A 26,403-nucleotide genomic window follows, 5' to 3' on the forward strand; every position below is an offset into this window, starting at 1 on the left:
CTAGAATATACAACTATGCACTGAGGGGCTTTGGGGAAAAGAAGAAGAAGGGGGAAAAATCTAGTATTATCATAACATGGTTTGTAACTATACTTTTTGTTTTCTATGTGATTTAAGAGACAAATACATTTAAAGAAAAAAACAATTATTAGTGTAAAAGCTAGTATTACTGTAGATTTGGTTTGTAACTCCAAATCTTGTTTTCTACATAACTAAGGAGACTAATGCATTTAAAAGAATTATTAGTTTATGTTTGGGGGCACACAGTATATAAAGATGTAATTTTTGTTAGGTCACAACCAAAAGGGATGGGGATGGAACTGTAAAGGAAGAGAGTTTTTGTATGTTTTTAAAGTTAAGCTGCTATAAATTCCAAATAGAATGCTATAACTTCAGAATGTTAAATGTAATCCCCATGGAAATCACAAAGAAAACAGCTACAGAATGTACTCAGGAGGAAATGAGAATGAAATTTAAACATTTCAGTATAAAAAATTCAACTAAACACAAAAGAAGACAGGAATACAAGAAATGAGGGGGAAAAGCTATAGGGCATATAGAAAACTAATAGACAATGACAGAAGTCCCTCCTTATCAGTAATTACCGTAAAGGAAAAGGCATTAAACTCCCCAATCAAAAGACAGAGATTGGCAGAGTGGATAAAAACACACAGTCCAACTATATGCTTCTACAAGAGACTCGTTTGAGAACTAAAGACACAAACAGATTGAAAGTAAAAGGATGGAAAAAGATGTTCCATGCAAATAGTAACCAAGAGAGCAGGAGTGGCTACATTAATGTCAGACAAAATAGCGTTTAAATCAAAAAAGGTTACAAGAGACAAAGAAAGACATTATATATTAATCGAAGGCTCAATAAGAAAGAAGAGATATGTATATAGACATTTACACACCAAATGACAGACTATCAAAATATATGAAGCAAAAACTGACAGAATTGAAGGGAGAAAGAGACAGTTCTTCAATAATAGTTGGATTCTTCAACCCCCCACTCACAATAATGGGTAGGACAACTATACAGAAGATAAGTAAGGAAACAGAGAACTTAAACAACACAATATACCAAATAGATCTGACAGACATGTACAGAACACTCCACTCAACAACAGCATACTAGTTCTTCTCACGTGCACATGGGACCTTTTCCAGGATGGACCATGTACTAGCCCACAAATTAAGTCTCAACAGACTTAGAAAGATACATCTAGTACAAAGTATCTTCTCTGAGCAAAACAAGATGAAGTTAGAAATCAGTAACAAAGAAAACTGGAAAGTTCACAAACTTTGGAAAACAACACATTTTTTTAAACAACCAGTGGATCAAAGAAGAAATCACAAGGGAAACTAGAAAATACTTAGAAACAAATGGTAATAACTTATGATATGCAGCAAAAGCAGCGGTAAGGAGGGAATTTATAGCTATAAATGCTTACATTAAAAAAACAAGAAAGTTCTTCAAATCAACAACCCAACTTTGCAACTTAAGGAACTAGAAAAAGGAGAATAAACTAAACCTAAAGCTAGCAGAAGAAAGGAAATAATAAAGATTAGAGCAGAGATAAATGAAATAGAAAATAGAAAAACAATGAAGAAAATCAATGAAACCACAATTTGGTTCTTCAAAAAGATAAACAAAATTGACAGACTTTTAGCCATCTAGACTAAGAAAGAGGACTCAAAATTATTAAAATCAGAAATGAAAGTGGGGACATTACTACTGATTATACAGAAAAAAAGGTTATAAGAGAGTACTATGAACAATTGTACACCAACAAATTGGAAAACCTAGATGAAATGGACAAATTCCTAGAATCATAAGATGTACCAAGACTAAGTCACAAGGAAATAGGAAATCTGAGTAGGTCTATAACAAGTAAGGGGATTGAATCAGTGATCAAAAATCTTCCAACAAAGAAAAGTCCTGGACCAGAGGGCTGCACTGGGGAATTCTAGCAAAAATTGAAAGAAGAACCAATACCAATCCTTTTCAAACTTTCCTAAAAAACTGAAGAGGAGAGAACACTTCCTAACTCATACCATGAGGCCAGCATAACCCCGATACGAAAGCCAGACAAAGACACTACAAGAAAATAAAACTACAGATTAATGTCCCATATGAACATTGATGCAAAGATCTTCAACAAAATACCAGCAAACTGCATTCAGCAGCATATTAAAAGGGTTATATACCACGACCAAGTGAGATTTATTCCTGGAATGCAAGGATGGTTCAACATATGAAAATTGATCAATGTGACATGCCACATCAACAAAATGAAGGGAAAAAAATCTCATCTCAATTGATGCAGAAAAAGCATTTGACAAAATTCAACACCCTTTCATGATGGAAATGCTTAGCAAACTAGGAACAGAAGGAAACTATGTCCACATAATAAAAGCCATATATGAAAACCCCCAGCAAACATCATAGTCAGTGGTGAAAGACTGAAAGCCTTTTCTGTAAGATCAGGAACAAGACAGGGATGCCCAGTTTCATCAGGTCCATTCCACATAGTACTGGAAGTTCCAGTCAGAGTGGTCAGGGAAGAAAATGATAAAAGGCATTGAAATGGAAAGGAATAAGTAAAATTATCTCTGTTTGCAGATGATACCATCTTATATGCAGAAAATCCTACAGAATTGACAAAAAGTTCTAATAAGCATTCAGCAAAGTTGCAGGATACAAAATCAGCACACAAAAATCAATTGTATTTCTATATGGGAACAATGAACAATCTGAAAAGGAAATTGAAAAACTTTTCTATTTACAATATCATAAAAAAATTAAATACTTAGGAATTAATTTAATGAAGGAGGTGAAAGACTTGAATGATGAAAACTACAAAACATTGCTGAAAGTTAAGAAAACATAAATGGAAACACATCTCATGTTCATGGACTGGAAAACTTAATATTTTTAAAATGTCAGTATTACTCAAAGCCATATACAGATTCAATGCAATCCCTATCAAAATCCCAATGACTTTTTTTGCCCAAATAGAAAAGCCCATCTTAAAATTCATATGAAATTTCAAGGGACTCTGAATACCTAATACAATCTTGAAAAAGAAGAACGAGACTGGAGGACTCATACTTCCTGATTTTAAAACTTACTGCCAAGCTACAGTAATCAAAACAGTGTGGTCCTGCAGACATACAGACCAATGGGCTAGAATCAAGAGCCCAGAAACGAACTCTCACATGGATGTCAAATACCTTTTGCCAAAGGTGCCAAGAACATCCTATGGGGAAAGGACAGTCTTTTCAACAACTGGTGCTGGGAAAACTGGATATCTACGTGCAAAAGAATGAAGGTGGACCCTTACCTCACAGCATACACAAAAATTAACTCAAAATGGACCAGGGACCTAAATGTAAAACCTAAAACATTAAACTCTTAGAAGAAAACATAGGACAAAAGCTTCACTATATTGGATTTAGCAATTATTTCTTGGATATGACACAAAAGGCACAGGTAACAAAAGAAAAAATAGATAAATTGGACTTCATGAAAATTAAAAAAAATTTTTACTTCAGAAGACTTTATCCACAGAGAAAAAAGGCAACCCACAGAGTAGGAGAAAATATTTGCTAATCATATATCTGATAAAAGATTAATGTCCAGAATCTACAGAGAACTCCTAAAATAACGACCAAAAAAAACCTGACCCAATTCAAAAATGGGCAAAGGACTTGAGTACATATTTCTGCAGAGAAGATATATGAATGACTAATGCATGCACGAAAAGTTGCTCAACATCACTCATCATCAGGGAAAAGCAAATCAGTACTGAGATAGCACCTCACACCCATTAGGATGGCTACTACAAAAAACAGAAGGCAACACATGTTGGCAAGGATGTGGAGAAACCAAAACCCTGTGGACTGTGGTGGGAATGTAGAATGGTGCAGCTGCTGTGGAAAACAGTATGGTGGTTCCTCAAAAAATTAAAAATAGAATTACCATGTGACCCAGCAATTCCACTTCTGGGTATATACCGAGAAGAGTCTTGAAGAGATATTTGCCTCAAAATTAGAGTCTTGGAATTAGAGTTTTGAAGAGTATTTGTACACCCATGTTCACGGCACCATTATTCACAGTAGCTAAAATGTGCAAGCAACACAAGTATCCAGCAACAGATGAATGGATAAACAAAGTGTGATATATACATCCTGTCAACCTTAAAAATAAAACCACCAGTTATTTTACCAGCAAAACGAATTTATTCAGGAATAGTCAAAGAATTGCAATTTGGGATGTGCATACTAAGCTGGACCATAGGCAAATCCAAGAATCAGGTGAGAGGAAAGGTATTTTATAGAGGAAAGGAAGGAAGTTGGGAGGGTTGTTTTGAATGGAAAGTCTGTTGGAAGAAAGCGAGAGTTCAGGGGGAGGACAGTTTCTCATTGGCTGACCCACTGGGGCGGTGAATTTCTGTTCCCGAGGTAGATGCCACATACAGTTCTTCCTGTAACTGATGATTCTTTCTTGTTGAGGACTTCTGCTGGGGTCTGTAACTGACTATCCTGTTCCCCCTCTGGCCTCCTCACGCCATTTTAAATGAAGTTTTCCTTCATTAATTTTCACAATACAGTGGAATATTATTCAGTCTCAAAAAATGAAGGAGATTCTGTAATATGCTACAACATGGATGAACTCTGAGGACATTATATGGAAAATAAGCCAGGCACAGGAAGACAAACGCTGTCTGATTCCACTCCTATAAGGGTCCTAGAGTCGTCAGAATCAGAGAGGCACAGTGGAATGGTGGTCGTCAGGGGCTGGGAGGAGGAGAGAATGAGGAGAACGTCTAACAGACAGAGAGTTTCAGATTTACAGATGAAAAGAGTAATGGGGATGGACGGTGGTGATGGCTATACAACGTGAATGAATTCATTACCACTGAACCGCACACGTTTTAAGATAGTAAGTTTTACGTGTGTCTCACCACAATAATAACTTTAAAAGGTCAAAAATAAGAAAGTCCATTGAATCGTATCACTACCATCTGAAAATTCTTTCCCAGCAGTGGGGTGGGTTGTGTGAGAAGCACAGTATATAGGAAGGCTCTGTTCTTTCTGCTCAATTTTGCTGTGAACCTAAAACTTCTCTAAAAACTAAAGTTTATTAATTTAAAAGAAAAATTCTTCCATGACTTCTCACTGCATTAGACAAAGATCGCACCTCCCCCTCTGGCTTGCCTTTGCCCTCACCATCTAACTCCTGTCCTGCAGGGTTTCTGTCCCCTGAGCAGGCCTTTCTCTGGACCACTTCTCACGTCCCTACTGTCCATCTGGCCCCCAGCCCTGTCACAGCTCCCATTCCTCCCCCTCTGGGGGGACATGCACGATACCCTCCAGGGGCCTCACACAAGCCAGTGATGTCCTCATTCCTGGGAATGTGTGCAGTGGTGGGTCTCTCCAGGGCGATTTCTGCCCAGGAGTCGCTTGGTACTATGTGGAGACATTGTGGGCTGTAACGGTGGGAGAGGGTGCTACTGCCCCCCAGCCCCCCCCAACCCCCCGCCCCAGTAATCCAGCTCTTTTTCACCACCGCCTACAGCACTTGCGTAATTCAAAGACTCAGAGACATTCCAGTGTGCCCCAACCTTCCCCCCTCAGCTCTGAGGGTTCCTCCCTCACCAACCTGCAGGGCCTGGCCTCCTGGGTGCCTACGGCCCCTGCCCTCTCCTTCTCCCCCACCACCTCGCAGCTTCGTTCTGTTCCCGCCCTTCACGCGCCACCAGCCTGAGACCCTTGGTTCCACCTTCTCCCCAGGAGTATTCTCTGAAGCCAGGGGTGTGTGCTCACTGCTTCGAGTGTGGTACCTGCTCTGGCCTGGTCCGCAGCTCCCTCTGGCCCAGGCGAGCGCCACTGCCAAGCCCGGCGAACCCTAGGCGGTCTGTGATGTTTGCTGACCCTTCTCTTGGCTACAGAGTCACGCATGGGCTGAGATGTGAAGTCCAGGGTGCCCTGCCTCCTCCAAGCACCTCTCAGGTTTTTCCCACCTTAGGTGGGACAGGAAGGCTGGAGGGGGCTGGAGTTGGGTATTTCTCTTCCTCCAGGTTGATTAGACTGACAAGACCCCAGTAGGTTAGGCTCTGGTAAAAGTTTCTCCTGAAGACAGAACTGTTTAGGAAGAACAGAATGCTCTGCGTGTTTCAAAATGGTTACTCTTCCCTCCTCCTGCCGGAAGCACAAGGGGATTTCCCTCCAGTATTCACTGTGAGAACCTGCTGGAGCTCCTGGCGGTAATCTCACGAGAGCGGGAGGCTGGAGACTGGGTCCCTGGAGTTTTTATCTCTGGGATTGTCCACATGGAGCCTCCAGTAATTGGTCAGTTACAGTTCAGGGTTCCTGCTAGCACTGGCTCCCAGAGGTTTCTGTTCCCGCAGAACAGAAACTCTCCCCATTAAACATCCACTTCCTCTTACTCCTCTCCCCAGCCCCTCGTACCACCATTCTCCTTTCTATGAATTTGACTACTCTGGCTTCCTTGAGACTTTAACATAGACAAAATTATTGCTCTTCTCCTTGATGGCTTGTACTCTGCTGTGTTGTCTGAGCCACAGATGATGACGATGCCCTGGATGCTCTCCAGCAGGGCTGGGCTCCTCAGTTGTGCTGTGGCACTGCCACTCTTTCGCCTGCATTTTCCTGCAGTGTCAAAGCCAGACAAGGGAGATGGGCAGAGGTGGGTGGGGAGTAGATGCGCAGGGCAGTTGTCCCCGTGAGGTGACTTCTGGTGTAGGGAACAGCAAGCCCAGCACTGCCATATCCCTGCGTGGAAGGGGCCTTCTGACTCACCATCGGGGTAGAGCACTAGAGTTGGTGGGATCACCTCAGGCCAGCAGGATCTTGCCCACGGCAAGTTCAGGTGGCCTGGATATCCTGGACTCCACCCTCTGGAACAGCTGCCCAGTTCCACATAGCCGAGGCCACTGCATGCAGGGCTTTTTTTTTTCCCCCTTACTTCAAAGGTAACTCACGTCTTTTATGCAAAATGCAGATATTACAGAAGCATGTATTCAATGCACCACCTGTGGTCCCATCCCCAAAGAAAACCTCAGTGCACAATAAGGCACATACGTCTTTTTCTTTCCTATTCAAACACACGTTTACCCCTGTGTTAAACAACATATTGCGGCCACCTTCCCATAGGCGTACACAGCGACAGGTCTACCTCATTCACACGTGAGTATTGGCAATGTATTCATTTAAGTTTTATTACAGAGGTGTCACATGAATACATTTTCTGAGTCATTCCTTCCCTCATTTCTCCCACTCTCCTCTTCCCGGATGGAATGATTTCCATGCCCTTTACTTTGCATTTACACACACATATTTATTTCACTTAACTGTAGACCTTGAACATCTTTCATGTCAGTATAGGTCTAACTCACGTTTTCCTACTGGCTGTCTAATTTTTGAGCATCCCATAATTCAGTGGTTCTGAGACTCCCCTTGGGAGCTTGTTAGAACACGGGTTGCTGAGCCCCTCTCCAGCTCTCATGTGGGTGGGCTGGTGCAGCCTGAGGCCGTCCTGAGGTGCCCACATGGGAACCAAGTCCTGTCCGTCATGCTGTGTTTGCACATGCACACTGTCCACATCTCTCAGCCCTCGGGGAGGGTTTTGTAGGGTGATTGGTAGAAATAAAAGCAATGGGTCAAAGGGGACGAGCAGCAGCTACCATGCTTTCAGTGAGGGGGCAGAGCTGCCCTGTAATGCTGCAGACCTCCCCCTGCAGTCTACGTCCTGTCTGTCCCTTCCCCACCACCCACGGCAAACAGTGTGTGAGCCTGCTTTTATTTTGCCAGTTTGACATATATAGTATGGAGTTCCCGTGTGCCCTTCCCCAGCTTCTCCCCATGTTAACATACCTAACTATGGTACATTTCCCAGAATGAAGAAATTAACATTGGTCCATTAACTAAACTTCAGGTTTTATTTGGATTTTACCAGTTTTCCCACCAACGTCCTTTTCTGTCCCAGGATCCTACGTGGCATTTAGGTCTCATCTCCTTAGGCTCCTCTGGCCTGTCCGTCTCCCATGACCTGACAGTTGTGAAGAATCCTGGTCAGGTATTCTGTAGAACGTCCCTCAGTTTGGGTTTGTCTGATGTTCTAATTAGACAGTGGTTATTGGGTTTTGGGGAGAAATACTACAGAGGTGAAGCGCCCTTCTTGTCATGTCATGTCGTGTCAGGTGACACAGGATATCACGTGTTTCCTTCAAAAGTAAAAACTGTTTAGTAAGGAAAGTTCCAGCCATCATAAAAAGAGCGAGAACAGAGTTAGTCGTCATCACTGGGCTCCACCTACCTGTTTCGCCACCCTGCTTTTGGACGGTTTTTCAACGTGGCTGGAAGATGAGTTTTCCATCTCATCTTCCCTTTCTCTTCCCTTCCTCCCTGCTTTCTTCTTTTTTAAGCACAGGTGACACTGATTAACCATAGTGGGAATCTAGCTGGGACCTCGATGGGGAGCATAAAGCGAATGGTCAAACTGTCCGTATGCAGGACTCCCTACTAACGGAGTCCTTTGCTTCACTGCCAGTCACTACCTGAGGTCACTGGTCCATCCCAGGGCACTTAGTTTGGACCTTTAGGTTGTAAGTGAAAGGAACTCAACTCAAATTGTTCAAGCAAAACATGGAATTCACTGGCTCAGAAACATAAAAGCAACTGAGGAGGACTCAATCCTCCGGCTCACCTGGTGCCCCTTCCTTGCTGTGTGGCAGCGGCTTCCCCTGTGGCCGCCATCCGAGGTACCTGGATCACCGCTGGCAGCACGTGTGACCTCCCGGCTTCTGGGTCACCCAGGTGAGGGTGCTTCTCCCCACAGTCATTCAATGCGAGCCAAAGTGGTGAACTCCATCGGGTGGGCCGGGAGCAGCTCCCTGCACCTCCTGAGCCAACTGCGGGGTTGATGTAATTCCTGAGAATATAATTCTTGACCGCCCAGGCCCAGGCCACAGCCCAGCTTTGAGACTGAGAATTGAGTTAATTCAAGTCAGACTACATGGGCTGAAGAAAGGAAAAGGTACTTCCCTAACAAACTGGGCTGGTGTTATAAAGGGAAGCGGTGTGGATCCCGGGCACGAAACACTGATAGCCTAGTCCCGTCCCTCAGCTGACGCCTTGTTCATGTCTTTCTTTTGCAGACTTTCCTCCTCTTTTTCCACCCCCTATGGATGAGCCCACCCTCCTCGGTATCCGTCACTGTCACCCCACCATCATTCTTTAAAGTACCTGTCCCTCTGCCTCTAGCCAGTGCTGTACCAAACTGGGGGTGAGATAGGCGTGGTCCAGCCTCGGTACCTCAGTGGGGAATTAAAAAAACAATCATGAAACCAAAATGTAACCTTTTTATCATCCCCATATGCAGTAATTCTAAACAGTGTCAGGGATAAAATGCTTCTTGGAAGAAAACAAAAAACCAAGATATAGAACATTTCTGGCAGCACAGAGATTTCCTTAAGGAAATGATTTAATAACGTGATCCCAGTTCTTTGTTCACAGATGCTGAAACTCAATCTCAGACATGTTTAGGGCCCCCTGGCCTTGTGGGGTGTGGAAAGGCCATGTCACCCTCCTGGAGTGTTCCCTCCCCCTTGGGGATTACTTACTTCCGAGGTGGGCTGTTTCTGCCCCTATTTCTCAACCATCCCTGGTGAGGGTCCTGAGCAACCTCTTCCCTGGGCCAGTCCTTTGGGGCACGGCGTGGGGAGGCGCCTGGCTCCCTTTCACTGCTTTTCCCAAGGCCTGCCAGGCGCCCAGCAGTGCGCCACGCTGTTCTCAGTGGGGTACGCAGGTCCGCCCTCGCTGAGCCGCCTGTCTGAGGCTGGACTTGTCTTCACTTACTTCAACCAAAGCAATATATTGAACAGACAGGCAGATGCGAGGATCCAGCTGTCTTCCATGAAGCCAGACATTAAAGAGATGTGCAAAAAGGTAAAACAATTACCACTCTTCTCTGTATTTTTGGGAAATAGACCTATTTTTAAAAAGTGTAATCTTATTATTTTCACATGAAAAAGCATTTTTTTAACCTTCAGTTTTAATTTACAGTCCGGTCAACAACGATAGCTCGGCCCACCTCACGCAGCTTGTTGAGCCCCCGTCCTTTCCGAGCAGAGAGCGGTCTGGAGACTCGTGTGGGCCGCTGAGCCGCTCCGACGCTCCCGGCAGCTCCGGGAGGCGGCGGCACGGCCCCGCTCCAGGAAGCCGCGCCTCCGCCTCGCGGCTCGGGCAGGGCGCGCGCCTGAGCTCCGTTTCCGCTCCCGGCGTGTGGACGGCAGCGGCCCGCCTCCCGGGACTCGCGGTGACTCCGGCGGGGAGGGACCAGTCGCGACAGTCACCACCCAGGGCCTCCGCCCTACGGAGGAAGGCCGAGGCGCGGCAGCCGAGCCCGCGCCGGGGTCCCAATACGGAGCGCTCCCAACCCCCACCCTCCGGGCCGCCTGGACCGCCCCTCCCCAGCTCCCCGCCCGCCGGGTTCCCTGATCCCCCCCGGCCCGTCCGGGCGCCGGGTAGCCGCCGGCTCCTCCCGCTTGTCTCACTTCCGGCGCCCCCGCCGGAAACCTCTCTTCCGGTTCTCAAGTCCGCGCTCCGGAAGTTAGTCATGGTGCCAGCACCTAAGATGGCCGCCGGCTCATCCGCCGCAGTGGTCAATGGAGGCGGAGTGGGCACGAACCCGGAAGTTGCCCGGCTCTGCCATGGCAGTCCGGGGGCGTGGCTTCCGGCGGCCCGCGCCTACGAGTCCGGGCGGCTGGGTCGAGCGGGGGCGGCGGGTGACAGGCGCTCCTGCCCCGGCGGCAGAGGCTGGTACCCGGGCGGACGGGCGGCCCCCAGCTCGCGGCCTCGCGAGGCGCCGAGGCCGCACCGGGGGATGGACGAGGAGAAGATAGACGAGAATGAATGGGGGTATCACGGCGAAGGCAACAAGAGCCTGGTGGTGGCCCACGCGCAGGTGAGCGGCGGGCGGTCGGCGCGGTCTAGGACCTTCCCCTCTCCATGGGTGGGCTCTGCTTCCCCTCGGCTTCCGCCTCTCCAGGTGGCCTCTATGTCCCCCCAGCTCCCCTCCCCCCGGGTGGCCTCCGCGTCCCCCCAGCTTCCCCCATTCCGGCCTCCTGCCGGGTCGGTGCCACGCGCGCCTCACGCGGTGCCGCCTCCGGCTGCCCAGCCGCGGTGGGGCGGAGGCTGCGCCGTGGGGCCGCCGAGGGTAGCCGGAGCTGGGATGGAGGACCGGACAGCTCTGGAGGAAGACTTGAAGTGCCCGGGATGCTGTTGCCTCCCAGCACCGAGAGTTCAGCCTCAGATGCACGGAATTGCTTTACTCCTGCTGCTGCTGCTAATAATGGAGTATTGCCCGCAGGTTCTTTTCCAGAACCGTTTAGAATTTAAAGGGTTGCCCTTTCTCAATTCAGTGGGGGTGAGAGTTTCAGAAAGTGCGATACGACTCCCAAGGAGGTGAAACCAGGGAGAGAAGCTTGTGGATTTGAGTGAAGGCGCAGATTTCTGACATCTTGCTGTCTGATAGAACTAGGCAGGAATGTGCTAGGCTAGAGAAGAAGCGATAGGTGTAACGAAGGGGTCAGGAGCATGGGAGCTGGAGTCACACAGCTGGGCGGATTCTCAGTTCTACCACCACCTGGCCCAGGCTCTGTTTCTGCATTTGGAAAATGGAACTAGTAACAGAATCCCCTTTGTGGAATTGCAAGAAAGATGTAGTGAGCAGGAGCTGGGCAAGTTATGCCTAGCCGGTGAGAAGTGTCGTCCCTTTTGGACTCAGAGGTTAGGAACCCTGCCTGACCCAGTCCAACAGCTCCTACAGGGAGGGCGGGTGCGGGCACTGGGTGGTGCCCTGCTCTGTGGTTCCTGTCCTGGGTGTGCTGGGTTACCTGTAGGGTGAGCTGCAATCACCCAGGTGGCCCCTGTGTTCCGCCTTTGCGTTTTGTTACCCATTAGCACTGTCAGTTGGGATACTGAAGGACTGAAACTGTAAGCTTTGCTCAAGGTCTTTAGATGAGTCCATAATGGACAAGGCTTAATCTGAAGCCATGCTTTTCGGTACAGTCTGCTGGGCCCTGTTGTGTTTCAGGGTTGGGCGAAGCTCCGGGTACTGCAGCATGTGTTCCTTTTCTTGTTGGGTTATTGTGGTGACCCCCTGAATCCTTTCACAAAGCAAATACTCGTTCTCCGGTTCCTTGGTAAGATTGGATGGCGTATCTTCACTTTAGGTAAAGCTAAGGCTTCTTTTGGTGGGGGCTAATGTACTGAGTTTCAAAAACGTCAGATGAAGGAGTGAGTTCCAGACTTGGAGTGAAAGGACACTGGGTTGGAAGATCAGAGGCCTTAGGCCCGCAGATACCTTCTCCACTGTCCCTGGCAAGCGTGTGTCCACCCTCCAGGGCAGCCCAGCTCCTCCCTTGTTGCACAGCTCCCGTTGTTAGGGTCGTGTTTCTTTCTCCTTTTCATTTTCCATTTTAAACTCAGTCGTCAGGCTACCCTGGACCGGTGCTCTTCATTTTTTATTTTAAATCTAAATTTGCCCTACTATGTCCTGCTTGGCTGTTGTTAGTTCATCATTTGAACTTGAAGATTTCCGTCTCAAGTAGTCTTGTAAGACAGCGTTCCCACCAAGTGAAGGTGCCGAGGACTGTGCCCCTTGGGTGTGGAGAGGCCTCTGTGCTTTGCCTGGGCCTTGAGGACCGGGAAGGAGGAGAGAACCCTGGAAGGCAGCTTTTCAGGGCCCTGCTGTGCCCAAGGAGAGAGTGTGTGTGCAAGAGGACAGAGAGGAGGTGGACGAGTGAGACCCACCTCATTCTTCCAACGTAGAGGGCGGCCTTCGCCAGGTTTCTTCCAGGTCCAGAGGTGCTTGCTTTTTAGGAGTGGGCATTATCTACTTTCAGAATTGAAAGTTCCTTAGAAAGTGATGAGTCTCTTCTCCTTGCTCTCAGCAGCAGAGCACTAGATATTTTCAGGCAGCCAGCCCCAAGACCCAGCATCTACACTGAAGGAACGTGGGACGAGAGACAGATGGACAGCCTTCTGGGCTGGTGGGTTGGGAGGCCTGGAGGAATGTAGTGCAGGCTGCAGGAAGTGAGAGAGGACAGTGGGAGACCCTAGCTGCAGGCCAGTTCCCAACAGGTCTCTGTCCGCTTCCCTGCAGCCACTGCACGAGAGGTGGCCCGGGCAGCCTCTCTCTGTCGCCCTCAGCCCAGTGCGCAGCACCCTTGGGTCCAGCTGTGCTGTTTAACCTTTTCGCAGGCACTGGCTCTTGGCCCAGCACTGACTCTTGGAGGTGCTCCAAGGCTGTGGCCTGCCCGGCATGTACCCCAGGGGATGCCCGGAGTCCCAGCACTGACCCGTGGCGGGTCTTGGGCAAGGGCATTTCCCTTGTGGGCACATGTTTTCCTTTCCTTACTGCATCCGAGGGCGCTGTCACTGGTCCTAGGGCCATGTCACACTTTTGCGCACGCTGAGCTGTGGTCAGCGAGCCCGTGGCTGTCCTCATGCCCTGCTGCCGAGCTGATTTCTCTTCTGTGGTGTCCTTGCTTTTACATCTGCACCTATGCTTCACCTTCGTCTTGTTGGCTTTGGCTTGGTGTCCTAGCCTGTGAAGGGCACTGTAAGTCGGGTTTGTCATTCGATCTCTTCAGTGTCTCCAGTGTGGGGAGTTGCTGGGCGGGCCAGGCAGAGCCCCTCTCCCCCTTGGGCCCGAGCTGCCCTCGCCTCTGCGATCCAGGGCACGCAGGAGCCCGCTCCCCGAATCCCACTAGGCTGTTGTGATGTTTCCTTTTTCTTGACAGAGGTGACAGGGAAGACCTGCCACCAGAGAGCATGCGTCAGAACCACGGGGGCTCCTTTCTGATCTTTCAGGTTTCAGAGCCTCTTCCCGTGGGGTCTGATGCCCTGGGCTGGCTGTCTGGGTCCTGAAGGTGAGGGCTCAAGCAGTCTGGGGCTGTCTGACTGTTTCTCTTCTCATCTTGTGTTTTAGAATTTCTGGTTTGTAGATCATCCTTCTTAATGGACTTGTTGGAAGGAAGTAAGAGTTCTGTTCTGTTTCTTTGGAATGTGGCTCATCCCCAAGTCCTGGGCCACCCCCCTCTTTAATTTTCACCTGAATCTAGTTGAAAGAGTCGTAACTTTTTGTTGCCTGCAGTACTTTTTTTAAAACAAGTAACTTGTTCTGTATTTGAGATTTTTAATGGTATTTGTACAGCTGACGTGGCTTCTTTCTTGGTGAGATCTCACGGGAGAGCTCTGGATGTGGCCGTCCTTGTCGATTCCCGGGATCACCAGCAGTTGACTGGGAAGGATTTGTTGTTCCCACACCGCGTCCCTTCTGGTAGTTTCCAGCTCTGGCCTTGGTGAACCCTGTGCTGGACCTTCCTACCACGTGGGGTCTGCTCGCCCGGGGCTTCCAGGGGGGTGTGGGTGCTTCCCCGCCCCTGCGACCCCTTCCTCTTCCTTGGTCAGCACTGTCAGGATGCGGCAGCCTGTTCATCAGGAAGGTGAGGAAGGTTCTGTGTAGGTGCTGGAGGACAGGATGGCAGCGCCAGGTCCCTGCCTGGCCGTGTCTGTTCCCACACCTGCTCTGCTTTCACTTCTCTAACACACCCGCACTGTGCGTCTGTGCAGTTGTGGTTCAACTTTACAAACATCCTGCGGATTTTCTTTCCCATTAGAGACCACCCCAGCGCCTCTTCTGCTACAGCTCCTGAGGACCCTGTCCCCAAACGTCACCTGGGCTTCCACCTCCACTCTCCTGCTCCCACCTCCTGGCTCGAATCTGCTTCAGTCCTCCAGCAGCCATGGGTCCAGTTGGGACCACCAAAGGGACGTGTCCGGCCTGGACTGGGCACCCCTGCCCCCATCCATGGCTGCAGCCTCGTCTGGCCTCCTACGGAGTCCTGCGCTTGCCTGTATCAGATGTCTCCCCTCCCCTCTGTCTGTCCTGTCTGAGGCTGTCAGCCTGGCACGTGTCCCACCTCTTGTCCCCCTCATCCCACCGCGGGCCCTGGGGTACGCTTCTGGTTGTGTTGGTAGAGGCGAGTGACTTGGTCAGGTGTTCTGTCACAGGGGTTCTGATGGACACCCTGGGCTGTGGCTGGGTGGGGCATCTAAGGCAGCCTTGCTGAGGAGCGAGGTCGAGCTGTTTCGGGACATCTGGGGCAGCACTCTGAGGGGCGATTTCTTCTGTTGTTTGTCTGTTCCCCATGCCTTGAAAGTTCCCTGATCTCTGCTTCCTTGGGATCTTCTTGGGGCCCTGTCCTGGGTTACCTCCTTATCTGTACAGAAGACCCAACCTGGGACCGTCCTCTGGCAGCGAGGCTGTGGCCTCAGATGACCCGTTCAGTGGTGCCTGCGGGTCACCGGGCGGCTGTCCCTGTCCATCCGCTTCTCCCCGCCCCCGTCTTGGCTGAGAGGCCCCAGAGCCTTAGTGCTACCACAGGTCCCTCCCTCAGGCTTCACGTGAGCAGGTGTCCCTTTTAATAGGTTGTTTTTTGTGGTCTTTTATTTTTATTTAATACCAATTATTGCTTTTTCTCTCTGCCCCAGAAAACATAGAATATTGGAAGGTGGACAGTAAAAAGCACCCAATATTTCTCCACTAGGAAAATAGTTTTTGTTCCCACTTTGGTGCTCTGCCTTCTGTCATGGGCCTTACTGGCACTTAGGAACCCCGCGTGTCTGTTTCCGCCATCTGCTTTTCTGCTTAGCCCCACAGCATCGACACGCAGGCCGTGCTTCACACACGTGTCCAGGCCGTGGAGCTGGGGTCCGCGCCGTCAGCCTTTGGTCCGCTTGTGCTTTGGAGCAGTTAGCGCCCAGCTTGCCCGACACCTTGGTGTTTTGATGACTCGGGTGGTTTCTCAGAGTGGATCACACGACGTACCAGTCTCCCTGCCACAGCCTGGTACCCTCGAGTACTGAGTGCCTCTGCTCCTTTCACAAGTGACAAGTTGCTCCCTTCACTTTGTGCGTTTTGAGGTTGTTTAATGTGCATGTGTTTTGTATGTGCCACTCCCCTGCTCATTGGCTTCTTCAGCTTGTTGAAATCATCGATTCCCATCTAGTGTCCGAGGGGTGGCCCTGGCCTGGTGCCCTGTCCCGCTCTGGTGCAGAGCTGCCCCACCTGCCCTGTGCAGAAACCTTCTTAAGCCCGTCTTCTTAATCTCACCCCTGCCCCTTCACTCTCTTAGTGTTTTTTCCCAGAATAGGAAGAAGGTACATTTTGACACCTGGTTTCAGATATTTGGTTCAAAAGGAAAGGAGTTATTTCCTTCACAGCTGGTGCAGACCTGGTGAGCTGGCAGCGCCCTGGCGCTCACCGGTCAGGCTTCGGTGCCTCTGGGTGGGGCAGGAGGTGCCAGAGGGGCTGCGGGCTAGGAGACAGATCCGGTCTCCACGGCTCTCAGGCATGGTTTGGTTTAGAAAGCTGCCCTTGCTGAGCCTCGAAGTCGCCTGCCCCTCTCACCCCACCCAGGTGCTAGGGCTCCTGATAGCACCCACATGCCTCCCTCGGCCCATGCCCTCTCTGGACTCAGCTGGGCTTCCCCACCTCCTGGACCGCCCCCTGCCTGGAGCGCCCATCTCCGTGGGAGTGGTTTCTGAAGTCCTCCAGATGGACTTTATCTCCCCCTTACTGAAACTCCGTAGCACCTCCAGGTTATTTCCTTGGAGAATGACCATCGCAAAAGCTGTACTTGTTTGAAAAGTTATTTTTTCACATTCTTGTAGTGTATGTTATATGAACGTTATAAAAAATTAGAAAACCCAAATAAGCAGAACTTAAAAAAAATTTAGTTATCCCAGATGTTGCTCCCTGGAGACTGTCATCTGTGCTGAAATCCTTTCAGATGTTTCATACAAACTGAGCATGCCCAGACTGTATGTAAAGATTTCTGTTTTACAAACTTTAAAAAATAAAGTGTAACAAACCTACGGGAAAGTGCTGAGACATGAGTGTGTATATCGCTTGATTATCACAAAGTACATGGACCCATAATCCCCCCCTCCTAGAGCCATTCTCAGGGACTGTCTCACCTGCCTGAGGGGGGACCCCCGGATCGAAGTCTCACCCGTCCTTGAGCTTTACGTGCATAGAACTAGCCCTGTGCGTCACCTTCCCATACAGAGATGTTTCTGCGTCTACACGCACACACGTGTGTGTCTATTTATGAGAATGGGTTCATTCCACGGGCCCTATTCTTGAACCTTTTTCATTTATCAGTAGACACAGTTAACCCCTGTGTCTGTACATGCAGATCTTCCTTATTTTTTTTTACAAATGACAGCACACTATTCCGTAGTCTGGAACGTGTCCCACTGTATTTAACCATCCCATCATTGTTGGACATTTAGGTCATTTTCATTTTATTTGGAATTGTAAACACTAATTTTATATGCAGGAGTTAAAATCTTCTGTGCATCCTTAATTATTTCCTCAGGATAAATTCCTGGGAGTGGGCTGGCGAGGTCAGAGGGTGCACAGGTTTTCCTGGTTGCCCCACAGCCCCAGCGTGTCCTTGGGCGTGTGACTCGGTGCTGGCCCCCTCCCGGCGGCACTGGGTGTCTCAGGCCAGTGGGCTGTCGGTGGGGCTCCAGCTGTGCGCTGGAGCTGCCGGCCCTGCTCCGCAGCTGCCCCCCTTACCCCCGGCCTCGGGTGGGTACTAATCAGACTTTGCTTTGTTTCCCACCAGCGTTGTGTGGTGCTGCGTTTTCTCAAGTTTCCTCCAAATAGGAAGAAGGTAAGATCCGTGGGTTTGCCACCCAGTCATTAAAACAATTATTTAAGAAAACATTGGTTGTTTTCTGATGCAGAAGTATTAATGCTAATTGCAGAGATTTAGACATACAGGCTCAGTGCAGAAAGTGGCGTGCCTGTCCTTCCTGCAGGACCCGTCACTTTGACCTGCTGGGTTACTGTGGGTTGTGGTGGTGAGTCCCTGGGTGCTGAGTGGCAGCTGCCTGTCCGGTTCAGAGAGCCCTTCTTGTGGCTGGGACGCCCAGGGCCAGGTCTCATTCAGCTTTGCAGTGGTGACTTCCTTACACCCTGCTGCCTCAGTTTCCCCATCTGTAGAATTGTGTCTGTGACACTGTGGTAGATAGTCAGTGTTAGAAGTCACAGCAGGCAGTTCAGGTGGTGTGCTGGGTTGTATTCGCTGAGTCACCGAGCTGAGTGCCAGGGACGCCCTCAGAAGCCACAGCTGTCCTGTGGCACGCTGTGACCACACAGCTGCGGTATCTCCCCCTCGAGGCGGGATGTTGCTGTAGCGTGTGTCTAATCCTCAGAGGTCGCAGGGGAGGATGTGGAGTCGGCCTGCGGGAGCCGTTCTCTCTCAGGGTCCGGGGGGAGGGTAGGAAGGAGGTGAGAGAGGCTGGCTGTGAGCCCCTCCAAAGCACGAGCTCTTGTCTTAAGAGGGGAGAAGAGGCAGGAGCTGCGCTCACACCCGCACAGTGGGCGGCCAGTGGTGGTGAGTGGAACTAGGTGCAAGAGGGGGCGCAGGAGAGGTGAGTCACTGCCTCCTTAGCTTTAGGGAGAGACCTCCAGAAAGGAAGAGGCGTGGCCGGCTGGCTCTGGACATTAAGGGCACATGGGGGTCAGCTTCCTAGAAAGAGGAGGGGACTGTGGGGGAGCCTAGGACTGCTGTGACAGGCATCTGGGGACAGGCACTCAGTGCTAGTACCAGGATGGGGGTGCTGGGGGAGGCCGCCCGGGCGAGGGGCGTTTCCTGCCTCAGCTGCTGGGGAGGTCCCACGCATGGTTCCATGATCCTGTGGGTGCATCCAAGGGGAAGCTCCTCGAGCGACTCGAAGGGCTCTGGCCTCCAGCCTCCCTCCTGCCCCGCTCAGTGTCTCCTGAGCGCAGCCTTGCAGGGGGGCCAGCGTTCCCTGGCTGCCTCTCAGCTGTCCTGTTTACATTTGTTGGGGCGAGGCCTTCCAAGGCAACCATTTGCCTTTATTTACTGTATAAACGGCTGCATAAACATATATAAATGGTGGGGAGTCATGTATGGTAAATCTGTCGACAAGAAGAGCTTCCGTCGGAAGCTCTGTGGCCATACCTGTGCGGAGCCCCTGGATGTGTTCTGGGGTTTTCCATCAGGCTTTGCTCTAACATGGTTGTGCTGCGCGTGCCCCAGGACACAGGCCGCCATCTGCACGTGTCCTGCGGCGCGGGTGGCAGCTCACTCGGACCTGAGCCTGCATTAGGCACCTCCCAGGCTGCCCTTGATGAGGACGGCCCGCTGGCTCCTGAGAGACCTGCCATTGCCCCTTGAACTTCTCAGTGCCCTGGGTCAGGGTTAGGGACGCAGGCTGATTTCCTGTCTTACCCAGATCTCACAGCTTATTGCCTCTTTAAGAACCTCTGACTGGGGAGAAAATATTTTATTCTACATTTAGAGGCTGAAGAAGAAAATCTAAATACCTAGTGATTTTTGGCGGGAGACATTTTCAAAGTTGAATTCCTCAGGAGGTGTGCATGGGCTACTTGGTGGGTTCTTGTGTGTTCCTGGGGGAGGTGGGGGCGCAGACGTGCTTCTCAGCCTGCTGGCTGGAATCACACAGGGCTGTGTAGGATGTAGGGGCGGGCCTGGGGCCTGTGGACAGGAGCTCCAGCAGGTCCAGCGGTCTCTGTGGCGAGGCTTGCCTTCCTCTGAGTCCAGGGCCACCTGTTTGTGTTTGTGTCCACCCTGCATGTGCCAGGCTGGTGGTGGTATCTGGGTCGCTCCCCTGGGGGCCCAGGCACTGAGGCTTCCTGTGCTTCTCTTTTACAGACCCCGGAGGAGATCTTTCAGCACCTACAGAGCATAGTGGACTTTGGCAAAAATGTCATGAAAGAGTTTTTAGGGGAGAACTATGTTCATTGTGGGGTAAGTGATTTCTGTTCATGTGGCCTGAGTTCATGGGCACCTTCTGTGTCAGTAACCCTGCTCCTCAATGCAGCGGGGGCCTCTGTGCTCAGTGGGGCCCTGTGTCCATCACAGACTCCAGGCACTTTTATCGCTTGCGGCACTGTGAGAGGCGGAGCAGCTGTGTTATCCCTGTTTTCCAGCTGAGAGGCGTGAGGTTCAAAGACCGTGTGAGACCCCCGCCTGCTGGAACCCCGGTCCCTGCCTCCCTGCCCTCGTGGAGGCATCCAGCTTGCCGAGGGCTCTCCAGTGAGGCCCACACGCACCCCTCAGGCCTCTGCCTCTGCTGGGACAGCGGTCCCCGCCTGCAAGTGGTCTGTGTTGCTGGCTCTTTCCCCTCTCGGTAACTGAGCGGAGTGGCTGTTACAGGTGAGGCTTGCTGTTTGGACACTCAGGAACGGGCCATATAGGAAGCCACAGTGGCCCTGCGATTCCCGAGACCCTCATCAGGTGGCCTCCGTCCATGCCTGGGACCCCGTTCTGACGTCGCAGCTTTGCTGGCCGCTGTTTCTCTGCTTCTGCTGGCCCTGTCACTTGTCTTACGTCAGAGCCCTGACAGACTAGCAGGGCTGTCATTCGGAGCAGAGAGCACTGCCTCTGCTTTGCAAACACTGCACCTGGTATCCATCCTGAGAGGAACGGTGCTGAGGGTAGGCAGAAGGTTCTTTGAAGCCTAAGGGTTGCCTGCCAAAGTAGAACTTGAGTGGCTCTGACTGCAAAACCTCCTCCAAGGAGGGTCCTTTGTCAGCTCAGGATGTACTGTGGGGGGTCCCACCCTTGGGGCTGTGACCCTCTTCCAGGTGGCCTAGCTGTGGAGCTGGCAGGGCCGTGCTGGCTCTTGGCTGGGGCCCTGAGTGTCTCCCGCATGGACTCACCACAGGGCTCTGGGTGTCCTTGCGACTCAGCCCTGGCTCCCCTAGCACACGATCTGGGAGATGAACTGGCCTGGCATCATGTCAGTCATGTCCACGGCATCCCAGTAGCTTTGCAGGAAGCCCTAGGCAGTGTGGGACTACACGGGTGAGAGTCGCCAGGGCCGTTCTGGGGGCTGGCACCACCCCCAGTGAGGTCCCCAGCTGTCCAGCTGACATGTGAAAGCCTGAAGCCCACCAGCTGTGAGAGTACCCAGGTCTCTGAGTCGCCTGTGCTGGGCGCTGCCCGCCTCTTGGCCTGGATGGTTGGAGTGGATGCAGATGTGCCGACCACCGGCATCCTCGAGGGAGCGTGTCCGCCTGTCTGAGTGGGAACATTTCTCTGTTTCACAGCAGGCGGGGGCTCTAGACTTTTCTCCTTGGAGGGGTCAGTGGTGACGAAGGGTGGTGGGGAGCTAGGGGTTCTGGCCGACGGTGGCCTGGCAGGTGGGAACAGCATCAGCATGTTCCCCAGGGCCCGGGGCCTGCTCTGGCTCCAGGATTGCTTCTGTTTGTCCACAGTGGATGGGGCTCTGGGTGTACGAGGTGAGCCTACAAGGTCACATTTCAAGAATGTCTGTCCCATCAGCACCTCCTCCACACGAAGACACTGCCAAAGTGAACCCAGCCTGCTCTTCTTCCAGGTGGACGTGGTGTCCCCAGAGGACTGCCACTCAGGCCCTGGATGGTTGAAATGTGGGACACAGCACGTCTCTGGCCTGCACAAGGCCATGTTCAGGCAAAACCAGCATGTGTAAATGATGCTGTTTTCTCTGACGCTGACTCGATTTAGGGCAGCAGAGCCCTGGCGAGAGCACGTCCATGCTCTGTGTCCTGGGACGAGACACAACCAGCCCAGCGGTGAGAGCACGAGGCCCGGAGAGAGTGACAGCTCTTGTGCCCATGCTGCCTCTGGCCCTGCCCAGCTGGTTTGGGGACTGGTCTGGGCCTGTCTCCATGTGAGCTGGAGGTCAGAGATGGCAAGAGGTGGTTCCCTGGTGCCTCCAGGTGTTTGCATCCTGAGTACCAAGGGTAGCGGAGACACTGATGGAGTTTTAGAAATTCACCTCATTTTTGTGGACTCAGTCCTCCCCAGGTTGGATGCCACCCGGGTGGCCTCGACTTCACATTTGACCTTGATGTGATGGAAGCGATGGTGGGGCCATGGTGCATGATGAGTAAGGGGATGCTCTTCTCCTGAGGGAGCTTCTGGAAGACTGTAGGCGTGCTGCTCACCTGCTGAGCCCCCTCCAGGATGGCGGCTCTTTGTCCTTCTCAGCAGCCCTCCCTTCGGGGGCGTATGCCCGCCAGCAGGAAGCTGGTGTGGCCACGCCTTCCAAGTTACATGTCTGTGAGAGGACTTCTGTGGTCTTAACTGTGGTTCTTCCTGAGTTAAGACTTTGTGCAGGTGCTGGCGGAGGGCCCTGCTGAGGATCACTGTCCTCCCAGGGTTGGGTAGGGGCCGCCTGTTTCTCCATCTGTCAGTCAGGATGGCGTGGTTCAAACTGGTTCAGGAATCTGGATGATGGCTTGGTAAATGTAGCCAAATGTTAAGAAGGATGCCTACTGCCAACATTTTATTCTCACTTAAAACACAAACAGAACTCATAAAATCAGGGATTTAAAGTTGTTTAGAGAAATACAGATCTGCTTTTTACCTTGGTGACTGTGCACTTAGGCTGAGCAGCAGCAGATGCTGTGTTGAGAGTAGCTGAGTCACTGAGGGCTCTGGACTCGATCCTGTTTGCTCCTCCCCATGTTTCTGTCACGGCATTGATGACTCCTCTGTTGGCCACAACTTCTTTTCCCAGCGGGTGAGTGTTGGGACTCCCACTGTGCATTGACGGAGGCGTTTGCAGCAGGTTGCCTTGGCCTCTTAGGCTTGCTCTCGTGGTGCGCAGGCCAAGGCATTTCTTTGAGAGAGGATCTTGGTGCATTTCTTTATCATTCTTGCCATGGCATCCATCTGTCACCTGCCCACTTGTACTTTTGGCTTCTTTAAAGTGGAGTGAGAGCTTGGATTTTTTGAGATGATCCACATTTTGAATTTCTGAATTTTTATAATTCCCGCTCTTTTTCATTGTTTCACTTTACCTAATTCAGGACCAAGTTTTTTAGTAACTCAACTTTTATCAGTTTATACCATCTTTATGTAAATGACAAAATCACGACTTAAGTTGGCACAGCAGGCTGGGAAGCAGACGATTGACTCCACCAGGCTGGATGGCAGAGGCATGTCTGTGTGACAGGGCAGCCACGGGCTGGTGTGGTTGCATCCATGTGACAGGGCTGCCACGGGCCAGTGTGGCTGCATCCATGTGATGGGGCAGCCACGGGCCATCGTGGCTGCATCCGTGTGACAGGGCAGCCACGGGCCGGCATGGGTACATCCGTGTGATAGGGCAGCCATGTGACAGTGTGGGATGGAGAAGGCATGATGTACCTTCTGACAGGATCCCGGCATTCTCATTCTAGGCAGGTCTCTTGCATCCCTGTGGGGCTTCTTCAGAAGTTAGAATGCTACTACCCTGGAAACATGTGGAACATGGTGGATTAAATAAAAACTCTTACTTTGGGAAATTGCAAAGAAACAGCAAAGTGGAGAGAAGTTGCTCTTTGTTTTTCGCCCAAAGGCACTGAGTGTTGTCCCGTGAGTCCCGTGGCTGATGGGTGCAGGGACGTCTCACTGGCCATTGACGTGCGATCACTCTTTTTGAGCTCCTGCTTGGGCAGGAGTGCGGGAAGCCTTGGGTTGTCTGAGGAGACAGCTGGTAAGGAACGTTAGTGCAGGCAGAGACCTGCCTCTGGCCCTGCCCTGGCGTCCCCAGACACTGCGAGGATGAGGACTGAGCCAAGGTCGCGGTGAGCAGAGGATCGGCGTATGAGGGGTGCTCTGGGCAGACTGACTGGGTGCCTTGGGTTGTGCTGCTGGTCACCACCACAAGGGCCGCCAGCCGCTCTGAGGAGGGCCTGTGGCTCTTAGCGCACGGGAACATCAGTGCCTGGGTTTACTCTGGAAGTGTCTGTGAAGTGAGAGGGTGGCTTTCCCTCCTGAAACCCACACACTAGTGTTTTTGTCATGTGGTCAGATATACGTGACATAGTATTTACCATCTTAATTGTTTTCAGGTGCTCAGTTCTGTGGCATTGCGTTGTTGTGCGGCCCACTCTGAGCCTCTTGTGTTTGTTCTTACAGGAAGTTGTTCAGCTGCCTCTGGACTTTGTGAAGCAGCTCTGTTTAAAGGTACAGTCTGAAAGACCAGGTAAGGGTCTCTAACACAAATTTTGTTTGTAATTTAACGTGTTCCATTTGAGGAGTGTTAGACGTTATCGCTAATGTCAGGCACATGTAGATTTCAGCAGTTCTTTTGCCAGAGGCTTACTCTCGCAGGTGGGAACCCTAGGAGCTGGTGAATACTCTTCTGGGCATCGGATACCTGGATCACTGCGGAGGATAGATGACCAACAACCAGTTAAGAGAAACAAAGATGCATTTGGGAGGGAGCTGAAGGAGTTAGTGGGGAAGGGAAAGTAGCTGCAGGTGGCCTGGAGAAGTCAAAAGGAAAACCAGGGTGGACCTGACCCATGGAGTGTGGGCCAGGCGCTAGAGGGTCGGCAGTCCTGAGGATCTTCTCCCAGAAGCTGGAATCTGCCCCGCCTGCTTGTCCTCCCCGGGAAAGGTGGGAGACATGAATTTTTGTGGGCCGTTCCTCCCCCGTCCCCTATGTACCTCCCCCGGTTGCCTGGCATACCCTCCCCCCATCCCCTATGTACCTCGCCTGGCGTACCCTCCCCAAGGTCGCCTATGTACTTCCCCCTCCATCATCTCATGCACCTTTGCTGCATTTTGTTCCTTCGGTAATGACAGCAACCAGCTCTAAGGCATTCCTTTCACAGTCAGAGACAAAGGCATAAAGTCTGTATAGTAGAGGATGGAATTACCTCCTCCTGACACGTATCAGGCAGTCAGGGTACAGTTGCCAATGTAAAAATCCTTCTGTATTTGATTAAGAAAATTAAAGCAAGCAGCACACTTGTGCCCTGGAGCTTCCTGTTTGGGGAGCAGCGATGACAGGGCTCCACGTGTAAAAAGGGCCAGTGAGAGGGAGGGAGGCCGCAGCGGTGTTCAGAGCTGCGACTGTGTCTGGGCTGTTTCCTCATTTAGAGGAAGACATACTGAGGCTGGCTCTGGGGTCTGCCCCCCAGCTGCCAGCGCCCCTTACCATCGTCATTTTATATTTAGCATATAAGTTTATGCCACTGGATAATAATGAGGACTGTCCCCCGTTGTGATGATGACTTGTCGTCAGCCTCGTTAGGTGGAAGGAAGAAAGCCGCTTCCCCTGGGCCTGGAGGCCCACCCTCCGTGCCTGTCCACTGCAGCTGCTTGCAGCCAGTGCTCAGGGAGTAGCTGTGTCTGGGCTCTCTGAAGGAGCAGCTTCAAGAGGAAGGTAGAGCCTGCTCATTCTTCCTCTCTGAGCGCCTGGCTGAGGCGCGTCACAGAACTGGGGTGCAATCTCTGAGACCACCCTCATTTTGCTGACAACTGCACGTTTCAGAGTCCCCAGCAGCAACCTTAGGTCTGATAATTTGCTAGAAGGATTCCACAGAGCTCCCTGTTATCCTCCTGGTTATGACTTGTCACAGCAAAGGGACACAGATTAAAGCCAGCTGAGGGATGAGGCACTGGGGTGGGTCCAGAAGAGACTTGGTGTGGCTTCCAGGTGTCCTCTCCTGCTGGAGTCATGGATAGCACTTGCTTCTCCCAGCAGCCATGTGTGGCCACACGCATGGAGGAACGCCAACCAGGGAGGCTCCCCATGCTGTGGTGTCCAGGTTTTGTTGGGGCCTGGTGTGTGGACACACTGACTGCCTTGCGGCTGCCCTCAACCCCCAGCCCCTCCGCACGTCAAGCTGATCCTGCAGGGCCCACACCCTAGCACGCATCTCGGTGTTACAGTCATGTGACTCAGCCTCCACGGCAAACACAGACGCTCCTCAGGCAGGATGTCCAGGCTTAGAAATGACCTTCCAGGACGCGGAGGCCCAGGCCAGGCCTCTCTTGGGCACGGCTGGCTCCTCCTCCACAGGAGGCCACACGGGGCCGCACGTTGCCACAGGGTCTGGTGATCTCTCTTGCAGTGGTTCTCAGGTATTTTCCTTGCTCTCTTTTCCAGAATCTCGCTGTGACAAGGACCTGGACACTCTGAGTGGTTATGCTCTGTGCCTTCCCAATTTAGCCCGACTTCAGACCTACCATTTTGCAGAGCACCGGCCCATTCTGTGTGTAGAGATCAAGGTGAACTTCTGTTAAGGGACAAAAGGTGTGGGGAGCAGGGAATCTGTGAGTCAGCTACTTGGAGAGCACTTTCCCACAGAAGCTCCTGGTGTTCCCCACGCTGGGCCCTGCATCCCCTCTCGGGCCCAGGCAGCCCACCAGCTCCCAGAGACTCGGCTTCCTGCTCCTTCCGTGCCTGCCCCTGTCACCTTGCTGCTCTGGCTTGTCCCACCGGCCAGACCCAAGGGGCATGGCTTCCCGGACCCCC

The 26,403-nt window shown here is 51.4% G+C and overlaps 2 protein-coding genes across 3 annotated transcripts in view; one reads left to right on the top strand and one right to left on the bottom strand.

The window, feature by feature from the left end:
- Positions 1-7,953: 7,953 nt before the first annotated feature.
- On the bottom strand, positions 7,954-10,647 carry LOC106846184 (laforin-like). Its single transcript, XM_070495699.1, has 4 exons — positions 10,121-10,647; positions 9,651-9,937; positions 9,274-9,342; positions 7,954-8,939 (listed from the first exon to the last, which is right to left on the bottom strand). The coding sequence occupies exons 1-2, from the start codon at positions 10,645-10,647 to the stop codon at positions 9,820-9,822; spliced, it is 645 nt and encodes a 214-aa protein (XP_070351800.1). The 3' UTR covers positions 7,954-8,939; positions 9,274-9,342; positions 9,651-9,819.
- A 98-nt stretch (positions 10,648-10,745) lies between these two features.
- The window catches only part of IPPK (inositol-pentakisphosphate 2-kinase), a 48,568-nt gene continuing 32,910 nt past the window's right edge, over positions 10,746-26,403 (top strand). Inside the window, exons 1-5 of one of the 2 annotated variants that reach the window (XM_014864822.3) lie at positions 10,746-10,993; positions 17,733-17,780; positions 19,812-19,907; positions 24,054-24,120; positions 26,035-26,156. In XM_014864822.3, coding sequence (XP_014720308.3) covers positions 10,913-10,993; positions 17,733-17,780; positions 19,812-19,907; positions 24,054-24,120; positions 26,035-26,156 — 414 coding nt within the window. In that variant the 5' untranslated portion in view covers positions 10,746-10,912. The remainder of the gene's footprint in view (positions 10,994-17,732; positions 17,781-19,811; positions 19,908-24,053; positions 24,121-26,034; positions 26,157-26,403) is intronic. The other variant, XM_014864823.3, reaches the window with a different exon arrangement.

The sequence above is a fragment of the Equus asinus genome, chromosome 23 (assembly GCF_041296235.1).
Source record: "Equus asinus isolate D_3611 breed Donkey chromosome 23, EquAss-T2T_v2, whole genome shotgun sequence".
Classification (NCBI taxonomy): Eukaryota; Metazoa; Chordata; class Mammalia; order Perissodactyla; family Equidae; genus Equus; species Equus asinus.